At 36.5% G+C, this 19,605-nt stretch overlaps 1 protein-coding gene across 2 annotated transcripts in view; it reads right to left on the reverse strand.

Moving 5' to 3' along the window:
- Positions 1–19,605, reverse strand: part of MTMR6 (myotubularin related protein 6) — a 62,378-nt gene that overhangs the window by 21,475 nt on the left and 21,298 nt on the right. Inside the window, exons 2-7 of one of the 2 annotated variants that reach the window (XM_049867162.1) lie at positions 13,181–13,297; positions 7,687–7,849; positions 5,877–6,034; positions 5,585–5,713; positions 2,828–2,962; positions 701–814 (exon numbers count right to left, since the gene is read on the reverse strand). In XM_049867162.1, the coding sequence (XP_049723119.1) occupies positions 701–814; positions 2,828–2,962; positions 5,585–5,713; positions 5,877–6,034; positions 7,687–7,849; positions 13,181–13,297 (816 nt within the window). The remainder of the gene's footprint in view (positions 1–700; positions 815–2,827; positions 2,963–5,584; positions 5,714–5,876; positions 6,035–7,686; positions 7,850–13,180; positions 13,298–19,605) is intronic. The other variant, XM_049867161.1, reaches the window with a different exon arrangement.

Below are 19,605 nucleotides of genomic sequence, written 5' to 3' on the forward strand. Positions count from 1 at the left end.
ATGTATGACAGCTAAACTAAAATTAAGAATTATATATTACAAATGCTTCCACAGGATTTTAAGCTTGACTATTAAAACAACCATAGAATGACATATTTTCCATGTAGAAGACAATTATACAAATAAGGGGTGTTAGGTCCTAAGAAACAAATCCCCTTCAGACCTCATCTTCAGAAAGTAATCACCTTCTATCTACTCTACCACCCACCATTGAGTCGATTCCAACTCATCGTGACTCACAAGGTTTCCAAGGTTGTAAATCCCTACAGAAGCTGACTGCCACATCTTTCTCCTACAGAGCCATTAGTGGTTTTGAATGACTGACCTTTCAGTTAGCAGTAGATTGCTTTAACCACTACACCACCAGGGCTCCTTTGTATATCTACTACTACCTAAAGATAGTTCTAAATAATTAATCCACCCGCATTATACAAAGAAGTAAAACAAGGATTTTTCTTACAGGGGATGTTGCCAATGCTTCTCACTCCTAAGCAAGTCCTTTATTTTTGGCATAATTAACTATTATCGAATATATAGATACCATTCCTAATTTTTAAACACTTCTTAAGTCACTGAAATCAATCTGTTTTCTGCACTATTTTTGTCACATGAGCCTGTATAATGATGAGAATTACTTCTAAAACAGCTATCATTCCTCTCACAAAGCTGTCTAAAATTGCACGTGTTCTGTATCGCTCACTCGCTTTCTCTCATGGCTTTCTCTTATTTTCTCATCATTCCAGATTTTTGAAGGAATCATCACTATAATTCTGCCAATGTCCTTTTGTGTAGCCCACCAGCTCTGCATGCGATGCTATAATAAAAATTAAAAGTAACATTAGCTATTGTCATGGAAAATTTTAGTTTAGGTTCAGGATCCTATATGAATTGAATGTTTGTGTTTACAAAGAGAAAAACGGATTCTGACATTTGTCCCGATGATAAAAATTAAATCTTACAAAAAAAAAAATTTTTTTTTTTTTTTTTAATAGATGTCTAACAAAATAAGCATTTCAAGATCAGTATTTATCATTCTCTAGTTCAGTATTTCCTAAGTTAACTACCTGTTTTGGTTTTTTTTTTTTTTTTTTTTGAGTATTTCTAATGAAGGTCCATTATTTTAACACAAAGTATTGTGCTAATTAAAAGTTCTATAAAGAACAAGAATTTCGAGTTTTTCACAACACACATACTATTCAATATTTCTTCACAATACCGTAAGACACATACGCAATTAAGAGCTCAGCTTGCCTAAATCCATGTGTATATGAGGACGTAAGAGGTCCCCAAGCTGATCTTTCTAAGTCAATGTCCTTTAAATGACAAACACTGGCATTTTACAACAGTGCGTGTGCACACATACCCAGTGTGTTACTTTAATCTCTGAGGTTCTCACCATCTCTAAGACAACAGAGAACAGTAAAAAAAAAAAAAAAGTATTGGAGAATAAATACATTTTGAAGGGGGAGGAGCAATTACTGCTTCCTGTTACTCTTGTTTGATTCTAACATAAGTCTATTGCCTGACATGTCTTTGTTTTTCTGTATGTCTTTTCCACCACCCCCCGCCCCCCTCCGGCTGCCTTTAAGGTTTTCTTTTTATCTTTGGCTTTTAACACTCTGGAATATTTTATTTCTGCTTTGTATTCTCTTTGCTTCTTGGATGTGTGGTTTTATGCCTTTCATTATTTTTGGAAAATTCTTAGTAACTATCTCTTCAAGTATTTCTCTCTCTTTTCTTCGCCTTCTGGGGCTCCAAGAACATATACAATAGACCATCTAATCTAGTCCCACATCTCTTGGATGTTCTGATTTGTTTTGTTTTTACTACTTTTTCCCTTTGTGTTTCAGCTGAGTAATTTTTCTTGACCCCTCTTCAGGCTAATTTATCATTTCCTCAGCTGGGTTGAGTCTACTGATAAACCTGATAAAGGCACTCTTCACCTCTCTTAACCATGCTTTTTTTTTTTTAGAATTTCCATTTGATTCTTTCACAGAGTTTCCACTTCTCTGCTCATATGAACTACTGGTACATGCAACAACACAGACAAATCTGAAATGAACTATGCTAGGTGAAAGAACTCAGACTCCAAAGATTACCTACTATATGGTTCAGTTTGTATGACACTCTGGCAAAGGTTAAGCAGACTATAAGGGTAGAAAACAGACCACTGGTTGTCAGAGGCTGGTAAGGTAGGGGAGGTGCAAGAGGGAATTTTGGAGGGTGATGGCATTGTTCTAATATCTTGATTGTGGTGGTGGTGGGGGTTACATGACTATATGTGTCTGTCAAAACTTAGAGACGGTGAAATTTTACTGTCTGTAAATCAAAAGGAAATTAAAAAGTTATAAGACCCAAAAACTTTTTCTTAGATTTGGCTCTAAAACTCATTTGGGAGTAAAACCTAATGTGAAGCAATCTTTAGTTTTTATTTACCCCCACTTAGTAAAAATACTCGTATGTTTAAATTGAGAATATTAATGTTTGATTACGGATTGTTGTCCCAGACCCACTAGTGGATTTATGTAATACACAATGTATGCACTATATCAGCTTCTAAAATCTGAAAAATTATGAATTTTGGATAAGCGTTTGAAGACCTGTATAATGTATTTTGTCAGCTAGAGATAGTTACTTACAATAATGTTAAGAATGTCACTACATTTCCATAAAGAATTAAAATAACTTCAATAATTTCCTTAATATCTTAGCCTTCTTTTTGAAATTAGGATTCAGATATTTTAAATATGGGCAATGTATCAACTCCCATTAACTAACATACTAAAGACCATTACACTAACACACAGTGTAGGGCTCAGACACATACTTTGGGCCTGGTGTCCATGACATACATGTAGCGGTTGACAGGATTGGCTTTACTGATGGCTTGCAGCAAATGCTCATCCTCCAGGCACCTGGCGCTGAATCCCGACAGCGGCTGGCTACAGCGACAGATGGCGGCCTGAGTTTTTTAAAAGACAGGAAACAGATTATCCAAAGAGCTCTAAAACGTGTCTCAAAAATGCTAAACAGAAAAGAAACATTAAAATCAATCATGCAATCTGCCTAAAAGTTGGTAGGACAGTTAGAAGGCATTAACTTTTACACACTAGTTCATTATCTCGATGTTCCCTAAGCTTTCCCAATATTCTCTTCTTCTAAGAAACCTAAATACCACCTTTCTAGTTTGATGAAAAAACACCTGGATGATTCTCGGTCAAGCAACCTACTGTTAAGATACACATATTTTGTGCTCTATTTAGATTACACGGTACTTTCAACACAAATTCAAGCAAGAGATTAGTCAATATAGTAGAACAGGATTTTTAAAATAGCAACATTTGACCTTTTTACTTTCCAAATGCTTTCTAAACCAAAAAACCAAATCTCTAAACCAAAAAACCAAATCTGTTGCCAGAGTCAATTCCAACTCAGGGTGACCACATGTGCCACAGAGCGGAACCGAGCGCCACAGGCTTTCTGGACTGTAATCTTTACAGAAGCAGATCGGCAGGGCTTTCTTCCACAGCACCACTGGGTGAGTTTGAACTGCCAACCTTTCAGTTAGTGGTCGAATGCAAACTGCACTTCCCAGGGGCCTTTTTTCAGATCTCACATTGGACTGTAAAGGACTAGAAATCAGCAATCTTTATATAAAATGAGAGAAAAGAGCTTCACTCAAATTTGGTTTAAAATATGGCCAATTCAAGAAGGCAAGACTATCTATAAACAGTCCAAATGTCCATCAACAGATGAATGGAAAAACAAAATGTGGTATATACATACAAAATGTGGTATATACATACAACAGAATATTATTCAAGCAAAAGAAGGAATAAAAGTACTGATACATGCTAAAAAGCCAGATACAAAAGGTCACATGATATATGATTCCATTTTAAAAAATCTTCAGAACAGGTAAATCTATAGAAACAGAACTTATTTTGGCAGTTACCAGGGGCTGGGTGCAGAGTGGAGTGGGAACCAACTGCTTAACGGGTACAGGGTTTACTTTAGGGTGATAAAAATGTTTTAGAACCTGATAGAGATGGTTGTATAACACTGTGAATGTGCAAAATCCCACTAACCTATTCACTTTAAAATGATTAATTTTATGTTATGTGAATTTCACCTCAATTAAAAAAAAAAATCTTTAAGAAGTAGTGGATGGGTGAACTTGATATCAGGCAAGTTTATAAATACTTCCATATGAAGTTTACCCTAGTGGTTCTCAACAGGGGTGATTTTGCCCCCCACCCCCCACACTCCTGAGGATGTTGGACAATGTACGGGGACATTTTGATTGTCACGACTAGGGGCAGGGGTGCTACTGGCATCTAGTGGGTGTAACTCAAAGAAAGACGCTGATAAACATCCTACAACGCACCAGGACAGCCCCCAACAAACCTAGAATTATCTGGTCCAAAATCTCAAGAGTGCCACTGTTGAAAAACCCTGGTTTAGGCCCTCTACTATTAGGAAGACACATAATCAAATGAAAATATTCAGAATATTTTTTCGTGGCACAGCAAAAATTAGAGATCCAAGACATGAAATAGAGATAAAGGTGAGGCAATCTTCCGGAAAATGGAGATGGAAAATAGGAGACAAAGTTAAGAAAAATGGAGGATTATGCCAGGAAGTTCAACTGCCAACTAACACATATTAAAAAAAAAAAAAAAGGTAAAGAAAATAAACACAAGAGAGGAAGTTACCAAAGAAATAGAGTAGCAACTTCCCAAAGCTGAGAGACCTGAGTTTCCAGACTAAATTAAAAGACATGCCAAGCCACATCGCTGTGAATTTTCAGAACACTGGGGAGAAAGAAGATTCTAACAGCTTTCAGTGAAGAAAAAAATCAGGTCATACACAAAGGACTGTGAGTTAGAAATGGCATCAACTCCTCAACCTACTAGCTGTGGGACACAGGGAAAATTATTTACTCTCTTTAACTTCAGTTTCCATTTGAAAGCTATAGGTAATAACCGAACCTACCTCATAAAGTTATTATGAGGACTTCATGCTTGTAAAGGATGTAATAAATAGCACCCTGGCCTACGGTTAGTAGGCTGCAAAGGTAAACTTATTATTACTTCAATGTGCAATCCCTATTACAGGATCTCAGGATCAAGATACTTTCTCCATCTGTTCACAATGCAAAATCCTTCAGATTTGAAGAGCCTACTATTAAAATGGGAACCTGAAATGCCTTGATTCTTTCCCTTTCCTCAATGGTTGGCTTCTCAAAATTATCTGCTTTCCCCAAATATGAGCAGGATAAAAAGAGAACCACAGGAAAGGAAAAAGAGCGTTATTTTTCACTAATCCCATTATTTTCAAGTCACTACTAGAAGGAAAGCAGGAATGAAGGGGAGGTGAGGGAATATAATAAGAAAATATGTAAGGTTCTGTATTTCAGGGTCATTTTGTTTTAAATCTTCAAAATTGCAATTAAGTGAAAAGCCAGCATTTTCCTATTAGCCAACATTGTAATAATGAGCTTTTGCAGTAAAAACTAGTGTTCTTTTGGATACAAATATAGGGGTTATACTACATTTATAAAACCAAAAGACAATTTTCCTACCTCCTTATCTTGATGATAATATGAAAGCACTGGGAATCTTCCCTTGCTCCGGAACTTGGAACTCCCAACAATTATTGGTTTGCTTGCTATTTGGGGAACGTAAAGTTCTCTGGGATAAGTTTCACAGATCTGTAAATATCAAATAAAATATAACCATTCTACTTACAGTTCAAAACCATGAGGTTGAAAATTACCTTTAAAAACTTTAAAAGTTATTAAATCCAAAATTACATAGTAATACATAGACAAATTGCTGCTATAACACCCAGTACTAACTTTTTCACTAAATTACCTTGTATTCTCGGTTTGCATCAGACAACTGCCAGTGTGAATTTGGCACTCCCATTCTTTCATATTCTTCAGCAAGGTCAATAAGCTGCCAACCTTGTAGTCGTTCTGCGTCATTTTGCTTGGGATTATAAGAAAATGCATACAGATCTTCGTATTTTGCTAAGGAATACAAAAATACACAAATACTGATATGCAACTTACAGGACATAATACAGATAAGAGCAAGTTTTCAGGTTTATCCCCATTTCTTCTTTAAAATCTTCCAAGAGATGGCTAAGACCTGAACACACCAACCACAACCAAGCCTGCTGCAGTCAAGTCGACTTCAACTCATAGCAACCCTATAGGACAGAGCGGAACTGCCCTATAGGGTTTCTAAGGAGCAGCTGCTAGATCCAAACTGCCATCCCTGTTGGTTAGCAGCCGAGCTCTTAACCACTGCACCACCAGGGCTCTGCTTGAACCTAATAGTTTGTCAATTCTCTGATGCAAAATATTATATTTAAAGGTATACACATATCACTCTGAGATTCAATTTACATCATCATCAAAAGTTAAGCTACTAAACTTAGACCTTTCTGTGTTAAATTCTCTACTGCAAAATTTCTTCTTCTTAAAATTTTTAGAACATAAAACACTTCCCACTCACCACTTTTCCCAAACAAGATGTAAAATGGAAAGAGTAAGGCTGAAAATAGAAAACTAGAGATGGTATAAGTAACAGGAAATTGCATTATACATTCCTACAGGACAGTGCTGACCAAAACTGGCAATGGTTGCACAGAGCTGAAGACAGTACTTATATTTGAACAATGGTAAGCCCTAAAGGCCACGGAACCATCTTTACTCGAACATCTAGCATTGTATGGGATGACGGGATATACGTTACAGGCTTTAGGTGTGAGGAGAGAAGAGGAAGTACAGACCTGCACCTAGATCAACCCTTAACGCTACAATCCAGGTTTGTTTCACAAAAAAAGAAAGCTCGGTAACATTCAGTAACCAGTTTGTTTTGTCTCCTGAAGACAACTATGTAATTTAAATAATGTTGAGTGAACAAGGCCCCTAGATCCCCAGGGCGTAAGTTGTGGCAGATTCCTCTTTCGGGCCTACCTCCCTCTCAGTCCTAAATCAGTTGTCACCTAGCTGACTCCGTTTCACGGTGACCTCATTGTGTCAGAGCAGAACTGTACTCCGCAGGGTTCTCAGTGGCTGATTTTACGGGTGTAGCTCACCAGGTGTTTCTTTGGAGGCACCTCTGGGTGGACTCAAACTTCCAGCCTTTTCAGTTAACAGCCAAGCTGTTAATCTTGTTTGCAGCACCCGGGGAAACAGGATTCACCTCTCTTTTCCCTCTGCTTCTGTCCCATATGATCTACCTTAACCAGTTAAGTACAGCAGCCCCACTGCTATCAGAGTACCTGACCCTTCTTTACTTTTCGTTTAGTAATACCAATTTCCAAGTGATTCCTCTTGGTTGTGGCATATAAGCTTTCAAAAAAAAAAAAAAGTTCTGCTACTGGCTATCAACAAGCTTAGAAAACATTAATATGAATCTATTGTTTCTTAAGTCTGTACTATAAATGTTTCACTTACTCCTTTCTTTTAGGGCCCCCTTTTTGGACACCATCCTTAGAATTCAGCTCAATAGTTTCTAGTTATTTCTAGGCCATATTCTTTGGCATAGAGTGCATAGGAACCTGACTGTAAGAGTAACTTAAAGTATAAAATAACAGTAATGAGACCTTAAATAATGTATCTCGGATCACCCAACTCAAAATTAAGCAGGTAAGCTTTGCTAAGGACAATACCTTGTTTTGACAGTTGTAGCAAAGAGTTGTAAATATCATGGCAATCTCTTTCTCTGGGAACAATGAAGTGCACAATTCTGAAGTTCTTGCACTGAATCACAAGTGGGCATCCAGAAGTCGTCAACGCGAGTTTCTCTACTGATGCAATATGGTGGTGTAATATCTACAGCGTGAAAAGAATGAAGTTGTCATTATCAAGAACACTATCTTACTGTCTTCCAGAGTACATAAATGTTAGAGATGTCCTCTTACAATCAAAAAAGTCTCAAATGACATACATTATACACTCAAAATTTTTAAAATGACTGAATGCCCAAGTCAGAAACATGGCCCACATCTCCTAAAGATCTCTGTAACTTGTCTAGTGCTCTCCATCTCTACTGTCACATCCCTAATTGTACTGTCCCCACTGCTTCTCACCTGAATCACTGCAAATAACCTCCTAAATGCTCTCTCCATATCTACTCCTGATGCCCTCTAATCCATTCTCTACAATACAGTCAAATTATTTCTAAAAACCAATCTAGTCATGTTACTTCCTATTTCTCCAACCTCATTTCAAGCCCCTTCGTTGACCACATTCTTGCTGCCACAGCCTTCTTTTGGTTCTTCAAATCTGTCAAGCTCTTTAACACACATTCTGAGTGCCTCCCGTTAACTAGGATACTGTCACTCCACCTCTTCACCTAGGCATGCCTAGTCATATTTTAGGTCTTTACTTAAAACTCATAATACCACCCAGAAGCACAGCCTGACATCCTTTACCCCTCTTCCCAAGTAAGTAAGGTCCCTCCCATTTTCTTATCACATATCAACCTACACTTTTCCTTCATAGAACTTAGCACAAGAGTAACTTGTGTGGTAAATGTCTTTTTCCAGCTAGATTTTGGGCACTTCGTAAGGACCCAGACTTTAGCTAAGTTGATAACCATTACTTTGTCAGAACCTAACACAGTACCTGAAGCATTATAATTGCTCAATAAATGTTTGCTGAATGAATGAATAAAAAAGTTCCACTATAAACTCATACTTGATGCATTTTAAACATACGATTAACATTCTCAGCCAACCAGTAATATTCTGTTTTCTACCAAAAAAATCCTCCCTCTCCTCCATATTATTCCAGTTAATTCAAAATATTTATAGGAAACTTCTGGAGAACAAAAAATTCTGGAGTGATAGCAAGTTTCCGAATGAGAAAACTCAATTGTGTCAAGACATCAAGTCATCCCAAACTAGTCTACAAATACAGAATAAATTCCAACAAAAAATTCCAATCTGGGTTTGTTTTTTTTTTTGTGGAAGGGTGAGGGACGATTATATATGATTATATATATTATGCACGGTACTACATAATTACATTACATATAAGATCTATATTAATGCAAATAATTATAATATTAATGTACTATATATTAAGCATATATCTAGAATTTATATGCAAGATTAAATGCATAAAAATAATAAAAGCTTGAAAAAGAAGCCTAATGAGGAAAGAACTTGTTCTATGGAAATCAAAACTGTATAGAACAAAGATAATTAACACATACGTAGCCCATATTTAAGACTAAAATTCAGCACCATTAACATTTCTATTGGTTCAAAACTGGAAAGGTTGTGTGGGTCACTTTACTTATTCAATCTGTATGCTGAACAAATAAAGAAGCCGGACTATATGAAGATGAACATGGCATCAGGATTGGTGGAAGACTCATTAACAACCTGTGATAAGCAGATGACACAACCTTGCCTGCCAAAAATGAAGACAACCTGAATCACTTATTGATGAAAGTCAAAGGCTACAGCTTTCAGTATGGATTACACCTGAATGAATAAAAACAAAAACTCTCACAACCGGATTGATAAACAACATCACGATAAATGGAGAAGTAACTGAAGTTGTCAATGATTACAATCAACTTTGATCAACAATCAATGTCCATGGAAGCAACAGTCAACAAATCAAGTGATGTACTGCATCAGGCAAAATCCATGGCAAAAGATCTCTCTGAAGTTTTAAAAAGCAAAGGTGTCACTTTAAAACCTAAGGTGTGCCTGACTCTAGCCATGGTCTTTTCAATCGCCCCATATGCATGCAAAAACTAGACAATTAAAAAGGAAACAGAAGAACTGATGAGCTCGAATTGTGGTGCTGGGGAGGAATATTGACTATGCCATGGACTGCCAAAAGAATGAACAAATCAGTCTTGGAAGAAATACAACCAGAATGGTCTGTAGTAGCAAGAATCTTGAGACTTCAGCTTGCTTACTTTGGACATGTCATCAGGAAAGACCACTGACTAAAAAAAGAACATAATGGTTGTTAAAGCAGAAGGTCAGCAAAAATGAGGGAAATCCTCAATGAGATTGATTTACACAACAGCTGCAACAATGGTCGCAAACACACTAACGATCGTAAGGATGGCTCAGGATCAGGCAACATTTCATTCTGTTATACATGAGACTGCCATGAGTCAGGGCCAACTTGATGGCAACTAACAACAAAAACAAAGGCAGCAGCAACATTTTTAGCGCACCTGTGCCAAGTTACTCAAAATGATCTAAGAGTACTATCTAGTTACAGAATAAGAGATAATAGCTAGTAATATTATACGTATCACTACTATGATTCCAATTAAGATCCAAAATTCTATGCAGAAAGAGAATGATGAAGGGTCCTGGCTCTGCTACTAACCAGCTGTCATATCTTGAAAAAATAATCACCTGTAAAATGCAAAAAAATAAAGATTGATAAGGCCCCTTCTAAATCTGAAATGCTCATTTCTGTCGATACTAAAGAGGTTTCATTCAGGAGAGATATTACGGAATATACTGACGAGAAGGCATTTTTAAAATAACAATAGGAGAGGAGAATAAATAGGTATCTTTTAGCGGCCTCCAAACACTAAGTTATCAACATCTGAAATAATAGCTATATGGAAAACTTCCACATGTATCTCTAAGAGATGGATAACATACAGAGAAGACATGGGGAGTCAGGGAGTGAACAAAAGAAGGCTAGGAGAGTAGATGATAATATGATTCCACAGGCCATTGCTAGGTTAAACTCCTGACAGTTCCTGGACAAACAATGGATGGGGAAGAGATCAACTGCCTCTAGGGAACACAACTGCAAAATCGACATCTCATATAAATAGCTTAGCTTACTTATTGCAATTCCAGCAAACGGATGGCCTTTCTGTGAAACTCCAAAGAATACAATTAAAAGACAAGACAGAAAAGAATGTGGCATGCTCCGTAAGGGTTGATCACAGGACAACATGACCACCTGCAAGTCATAACTGAGCTCTCATCTTGATTTTACTATACACAAATAAGAGCAGCCACAATTTATTGAGTCACTACTGTGTTTTAGGTATAGATGTTTTTAATATTTAAGATTCACAAAAGTCCTACATGATAACAGATGCTATACCCATTTCACAGCAGTACTAAGTCTCAAAGTTAAACGCTTTGGCAGACACTGTTGGTCTGCCACTCCAGCTTCCTTATGGGCAGTCTGAGGATGATGAACAAGTTCTGTTCCTAAGTCTGTCTTTAACTCAAACTTGTATGTAAATCGAAACAGTTAGGTGTGGTTCATATCTAACATCAGTTAGTCAAATATCTGTCCTAGTATATATTATATAGTGTACCTTTCTATTCATAAAAACATTAAAGAAACACTTCCAGTTACACTAAAACATGTTTAATAATACTGTAACAATAATAATGTTTTGATGCACACAAGGTGGCCCCCATTTGTTATAATGAACCATTGTATGTACCTCGAATATTTAACGTAATAGGCTTTATGGGGGTTGGTTTCTAACTATGAGTTATACATAAATTTGAGGTTCGTAATTCGGTAACTGCCTGTACCTGCAACACCAATTTCCCACAGGAGACTAAAAATACCAGAAACCTTCTTTCTCTGCCTCCTAAGCAGGCAGGGGAGGTAGGGGCATTGGTACACTGTAGAGAGCTCAAAAGGAGACCCAAAAATATATGGAAGCTTTATTTATGGCAGAGCTGGTGCTTCAGGTCAATGGGCTGGAACAGTCAATAAACAGTGCTGGTAATCCATATGGAAAAAATGAAACTAAATTCCTACCAGACACCAAAATATTTTCTAGCTGTATTATAAACTTATGTGCATACATGGAAGGCAGAAGTTAAGCCTTTAGATGAAAATACTGAAAAGTCTTTATAATCCTCTCACATAGGGAAAGATTTTTTTAAGTCACAAAAGAGTACAAACCATAAAAAAGTGATAAATCTATGGCATTAAAATTTTAAACTTTACTTAAAAGACATATACACATACATACAAAAGACAAGCCACACACAGAGAAGCTGTCTATATAACACACATATCCGACAAGGCATTAAAACACCAGAACTCACAACATCAATAAAGACAACCCACAGAAAAAGAAAAGGAAACCACTGGTTGAAATATATGAATGGATAACTTCCTTCTAGTCAGCAAATTAAAATCGTAATTGCATATCCGCCAGATATATGCAAAAATTTTAAAGTTGACAACTCCCAAGGTTGTTGAGGATATGTAACACTGTCATATTCTCTTATATGAATACTCATTGGAACCACCATTTTAGAGGTGGCATTTAGTAAGGCTGAATATGTACTTATCCAAGACCCAATAATTTTACTCCTAGGCAAATATCCCAGAGAAATTCTAGCACATATACACAAGGAAACATATCTAAGATGCCCATTTCCACACTGTCTGTACTAGGAAAAAAAAATTTTAATACCCTAATTGCAATTTGGCATAAAAATACTGTGGAATATGCTATTTGATCTGCTAACATGTACTTATTAAATTTTTTTTAAATAAAAGAAATAAGTATTTTACAATAATTTAAGGAGATAAGAGTCTTTCTTGTATTCTACATTATACATATATATAATGCATTATATAAAGAATTCCACATAATACATATCACTGTTTTATAAGGAGGGAAGGCAGAAGTGATCTGGCTACTTTGAAAAATATTTGGTTGAGATAAATTACCAATTGTTATGGATTAAACCCTCCCCCCCCCCCCCCGCCCCAAATACATGTTGGAATGCTAAACCCTATACCTGTGGATGTAATCCTGTTTGGAAATAGAGTTTTTTTTTTGCTGTGTTAATTAGAGCAAACATAAGTAGGGTGGGCTCTAAATAATCACTTCTGATTTAAAAAAGAACAGAGAGGGAAGACAGACATATCAGAATCACCAAGGAATCAAGGAACACCCAGGGCTACCAACAAGGAAGGAATCAACATAGTTGACGTCCTAATTTGGACTTTTAGCCACCACAGCTGTGAGAAAATAAGTTTCAGTTCTTGTAACCCACCCACTTGTGGTATTTCTGCTACAGCAGCACTAGGAAACTAAGATACCAATGATTAAACATTTTATACCTATTGCAAGTCTGTTATTATTATGTTGTTAAACAATACATGTGGGGCTCTCCTTACCCAAGTTTCTTTTTGATGAGAGTCTATAAATAACAGATGGGTGGCTGTAAGATACAGCGTTCCTGTTAATGACTTGTTGCTGGTGCTGAATCGGTCAAGTGCTTTCACTTGCTCAACCTAAAAAAGAACAAGATTATTATTTCTCATTTCAAAAGTAGTATAAATTATTTTTCTGTTATCCCAGAACCTACATACACCATTTTCAATTTATTTCCCCCTTCTGTTCAAAAACTTAAAAGCTTATTGAATATTCAATGTTAAATCTCACATGTCTTTTTGGAAACTACATGAACCACAAAAAAATAGGTACTATTTACAGTTACAAATATAACCAATAGATAAGAATTTTGTATTAGAAAAAGATTAGCATAAACATTAGGGAGAACAGAATGAAGGCATGTGTTACAAATAAGCAAAAACATTTTTCATACTCAAGAGTCAAAATATTTTACTTAAAGTTGGCCACAAAAGAAAAAAAAATACATAAGGTTACTATTTAGAGTTATGGAAGTAAACTACTAGAAAAATTAAATCAAAAAACAGAAGGGTTGCAAACTCCAAATTAGTCTCTGTATTCTCCTTTCCTCTCCATACCAGTACAACGAATGTTGAATGTTTGTGTCAGCTCTGCACTTTTACTCATACTGTTCTCCCTTCCTAACGCAGTCTCTTCATCAAGACAGTGGAGGCACGTAGAACAGGTAGTCCCTGACTTACGAAGCAATTCTGTTCCTACGACTCCACTGTAAGGTGGTTCTGATGTAAGTCGAATACTTTTTTTTTTTTAATTTTCATTACCACTCTTTTATTATCAGTATCCAATCTTTGTCTTTGGGGGCTGGCATGAGAATAACACCACCAAATTACGTGCTGCAACACTATACATAGTACATATTACTAACGATAAGATGTACAAAAAAAAAAGACAGTCTTAAGTACCGTTCGTCATAACTCGAATACATTTTAAGTTAGGGACTGCCTGTACATCTTCATTAACAGTAGTAGATCCACATATACACACACAGAAGGTTGCTTTGGAAAGTGGGATCAGGATTGGCCTGAAATATGCAGGAGAATATTGCTTTGAAAAAATGGCATTTGGTGTTATCTTATTAAAAAATGTTAAATAACCATGAAGAACTTAAAAAATTCATAGCTACAGAACTAGATTACAGATAGTTCTTTAAATTGTGTATGTCTTCAAAACCAGATACCTAACCATTGTCTCATTTATTCTATACTCTTTACCCATATTTTCCTTTTCCCTATTAAAATTTAAGAAAATGCCTCCATTATGAAATTATGATTTCTAAAATAATCAATAATTACTACTTAAAAGGCTGGTTAGCTTTTCCCCAGCTCAGACATTTATGTGTATGCTTATAACAGCAGCATCTGTTTGCACATGGGTAAGACAATGAATTGAGTTTGTTTTTTTTAAATAACATTGTGTTTTTGGTCAAAGTTTACACAGCAGTTTAGGTTCCCATTCAACAGTTCCTACACAAGTTGTTCAGTGACATTGGTTACATTCGTCACAATGCATGAACATTCTCATTATTTCCATTCTGGTTGTTCCATTTCCACTAATTCAGTTCCCCTACCCCCCTACATTCTTATCCTTGTTTTAAAGTAATTGTTGACCGTTTGGGCTCACATAGATGCTTTTTTTTTCTTTTTTTATTAACTTTTATTGAGCTTCAAGTGAACGTTTACAAATCAAGTCAGTCTGTCACATGTAAGTTTACATACTTCTTACTCCGTACTCCCACTTGCTCTCCCCTCTAAAGAGTCAGCCCTTCCAGTCTCTCCCTTCGTGACAATTTTGCCAGCTTCCCACTCTCTCTATCCTCCCATCCCCCCTCCAGACAGGAGATGCCAACACAATCTCAAGTGTCCACCTGATATAATTAGCTCACTCTTCATCAGTAGATGCTTTTTTAAAGGAGCACACTACTTACAGGTGATATTCACTGTTCTGTGAGCCAATCTGCTATTCAGCTACAAGGTGGCCTCAGGGGTTAGTTTTGGTTTAAGGTTTGAGGAATATCTCAGGGCAAGTCTTGGGAAGTCCTCCAGTCTCAACCAGTCTAGTAGGTCTGGTTGGCTTTTTTAAAGGAATTTGAGGTTCTGATCCACATTTTTCTCTCATTCTGTTAGGGTCCATCTATTGTGGCTCTGATTAGAATGGATGGTACTGGTAGCCGGGCATCATGTAGCTCTGGTTTCAGGGTAAATGAGGCCATGGTTCGTGTAGGCTATTTGTCCTGTAGACTAGTTTTCTCTGAGTCTTTGGTTTCCTTTTCTTTTGCTCTGACAGCAGAGAGACCAATAGTTGTATGTTAGACGGGTGCTTGCAAGCTTTTAAGACCCCAGACACTACTCACTAAGCTAGGACGTAGAACATAAGCTCTTAACTATATTACGTCAGTTGACCAAATGTCCCATGAGACTATGGTCCTAATCCTTCAAACCCAGAATACAACCCCATGAGGTGTTTGGTTATATCTAAGAAGTATCCTTAACTGTGCCCCCCATGTGCTTTATTATACACATGAATCACTGAGTCTGAATCAACGGGTTTGGTTTGAATATATGCGTACAGTCACATTGATGCATATACATATGCATACACCCATATATACATACCTACTGTCATGGATTCAATTGTGTCCCCCCAAAATATCTGTAAAGTTGGTTAGGTAATAATTCTCAGTATTATATGATTGTCTACCATTCTGTCATCTGATGTGATTTCCCTATGTGTTGTAAATGCTATCACCAAAAAAAAAATTTTTTTTTTATGATGTTAATGAGATGGATCAGCGGCAGTTATACTGATGACACGTACAAGATTAGATAATGTCCTAAGCCAATCTCTTTTGAGATATAAAAGAGAGACTGGAGACGGAGAGAAACAGGGACCTCATACCACCAAGAAAGCAGTAACAAGAGCAGAGTGCATCTTTTGGATCTGAGGTTCCTGTGTGAAGAGGCTCATGGACCAAGGGAAGATGGATGACAAGGACATTCCTCCAGAGGCAACAGAGAGAGAAAGCCTTCCCCAGGAGCTGGCACCCTGAATTTGGACTTCTAGCCTACTAGGCTGTGAAAGAATAACCCTCTGTTTGTTGAAGCCATCCACTTATGCTATTTCTGTTACAGCAGCACTAGATAACTAAGACACCTACACACATATATGCCTACATGCGTGCACATATACCTGCACATGTATTTTTTGGCTGTTTCTGTCATTGTTTCAAAATTATATATGCCACAGTAATTACCAACAGGTCTATTTTCCTTGTGTACTTTTCAGTGACATCATTTACCTTCGTCAAACTGTGTACACTACACCCTCATTCGGTGTTACCATTCCCACCACAAAAAATAACAAGTATCTACTATCTAGAGAGTGAATCCCTTCTCCCTCCCCCACATACCTGGTAATCACTAATGAATACTAGTTTCTGTATATTTACTTGTTCATGTCATTTCATAAGAGTGAGAACATACAATATTTGTTTTTTTTGTGATTGAATTATTTCACTCAACATAATGTCTTCCAGGTTTATTCACATTCCAAGATGTTTTGGGAACTCATTTTTTATCACTGAGTAGTATTCCACTGTATATATGTACCACATTTTACTTATCCATTCATCTGTTGATGGGCACTTGGGTTGTTTCCATCTTTTTGCTATTGAATAGCACAGAGATGAGCATATATCTGTGTCACTTCTATCAGATTCCCAAGGTACATACCTAGGAGTAGAATTGTTGGGTCATATGGTAGGTCTATGTCTAGTTCTCTGAGGAACCGCCAAACTGTTTTCCACAACAGCTATACTATTTTTGGTACAGCTCACCAGCAATGAATGAGGGTTCCAGTTTCTCCACATCCCTTCCAACACTTGTTTTTTCTTTTTCTTTTTTTTTTGAATCTTGGCCATCCTAGTGGGAGTGAAATGGTATCTCACTGTGGTTCTGATTTGCATTTTTCTGATGGCTAATATCATTGAGCAGCTTTTCATATGTCTGTTAGTCATCTGAATATCCTCTTTGGTGAAGTAAATGTTCATGTCCTTTGCCCTGTTTTTGATTGTGTTATTTGTCTCTTTGCTCTTAAGCTGTAGAAGTTTTCTATATATTTTAGATATTAAACCTTATCAGTTATATCATTCCCCAACATTTTTTCCCAGTCTGTAGCTTGTCTCTTTACTCTTTTGACAAATGTATTTTAACCTTTATGAGATCCCACTTATCTATTTTGTTTTCTATTGCTCGTGCATTCGTTGTTGTGTTTCATAATCTATCACTGAAAAAGTTAGGTTCCAAACTTTGCTCCTGTATTTTCTTCCAAGAATGTTATGGTTTTAGATTTAACATATAAGTCCTTGATCCATTTTGAAGTAGTTTTTGTGCATGGTGTGAGGTATGGATCTTGTTTCATTCTTCTGTATGTGGAAATCCAGTTTTGCCAGCACCATTTGTTGAGGAGACTATTCCTTCCTGTTGAACAGATTTGGCACCCTTGTCAGAAACCAACTGACCATAGATGTTTGATTTCTGGATTTCGAATTCTATTCCGTTGGTCTATGTGTCTATCATTAAACCAGTACCAGGCTGTTTTGATTACTGCAGCTGTGTAACATGTTCTGAATTCATAAAGTGTGAGGCTTCTACTTTGTTCTTCTTCAAAACTGCTTTGGCTATTTGGGGTCTCTTGTATTTCCACATAAAATTGAGGATTAGTATTTCCATTTCAGTAAAGAATACTCTTGGAATTTTGATTGGGATCACATTGTATCTGTAGATCGCTTTGGGTAGTATTGACATCTTGACTATGTAAGTTTTCCAATCCATGAGCATGGAACATCTTTCCATTTACTTAGGTCGCCTTTAGTCTCTTTCAGCAGTGTGTTATAATCTTTCTTCCACATCCCCGGGTAAATTTATTCCTAGATACTTTATTCTCTTAGATAATATGGTAAATGAAGCTGTTTTCTTAATCTCCTTTCAAATTTCTCATTGCTGGTGTATAGAAACCCAACTGATTTTTGTGTGTTGACCTTGTATCCTGCAACTTTGACAAATTTCTCTACTAGTTCTATAAGGTTTTTAGTAGATTCTTTGTGGTCTTCTATATGTAAGATAATGTCATCTACAAATAGGGATAGTTTTACCTCTTCCTTTCCAATTTGAATACTTCTTATTTTTCTTGCCTTATTGCTCTGGCTAGAACTTCCAGTACAGTATTGAATAGAAGTGGTGAGAATGGGTATCCTTGTCTAGTTTCCTTTTTCAAGGGGAAGTTCTTAATCTTTTTCCTCTGAGTATAATAATAATAGCTGTTGGTTTTTCATAAATGCACTTATCATGCTGAGGAACATTCCTTTTATTTCTATATGTTAAGAGCTTTTACCAAGAAAGGGTGCAGGATTTCATCAAATGCATTTTCTATATCAATTAGACGATCATGTGATTTTTTTCCTTTGTTCTACTAACGTGGCATATTACACTGACTGATTTTCTAATGTTGAACCAACCTTGCATTTCTGGAATAAATCCCACTTGACCATGATGTATAATTTTTTTAATATGCTGTTGGATTCTGTTCATTATTTTGCTGAAAATTTTGGCATCTATGTTCCTAAGGGACATTGGTCTGTAGTCTTTTCTTGTAGTGTCTTTGTCCAGTTTTGGTACCAGTGTAATGGTAGTGTCATAAGAAGGAGGGAGAATTCCTTCTTCTTCTATTCTCTGGAAGAGTTTGAACAGGATTGGCGTCAGTTCTTCCCTAAGTGTTTGACGGAATTCCCTAATAAAGCTGTCTGATCCTGGACATTTCTTTATCGGGAAGCTTTTTATTACTGATTCAATTTCTTCACGTGTTATGGGTCTTTCAAGGTTTTCTACTTCCTTTTGAGTCAGTTTACGTAGGTTATGTGTCTCCAGGAATTTGTCCATTTTATCAAAGTTATAAATTTTATCTGAGTACAGTTGTTCACAGTATTCTGTTATGGCCCTTATTACTTCAGTTGGGTCCCTTGTAATGTCTCCGGTTCCATTGCTTATTTTGGTTGTGTCATCTCTCTGTTTGTCAACCTAGCAAGTGGCTGGTCAATTTTATTGAACTTTTCAAAGAACCAACTTCTTGATTTGTTGATTGTCTCTGCTTTTCTGTTCTCTATTTCTGCTCTGGTCTTTCTTATTTATTTCCTTCTAGTAGCTTTAAGTTTAGTTTGCTCTTCTTCTAGTTTCTCAAGTTGTAGAGTTAGACTATTTATTTGAGATCTTTTCTCTTTTTTAATATAGGCGTTTATTGCTATCAATTTTCCTCTGAGGACTGCCTTTGCTGCATCCCATAAGTTTGATATGTTTTCATTTTCATTTATCTCCAGGTGTTTTTTTAACTTCTTCAC

The sequence above is a fragment of the Elephas maximus genome, chromosome 23 (genome assembly GCF_024166365.1).
Source record: "Elephas maximus indicus isolate mEleMax1 chromosome 23, mEleMax1 primary haplotype, whole genome shotgun sequence".
NCBI lineage: Eukaryota > Metazoa > Chordata > Mammalia > Proboscidea > Elephantidae > Elephas > Elephas maximus.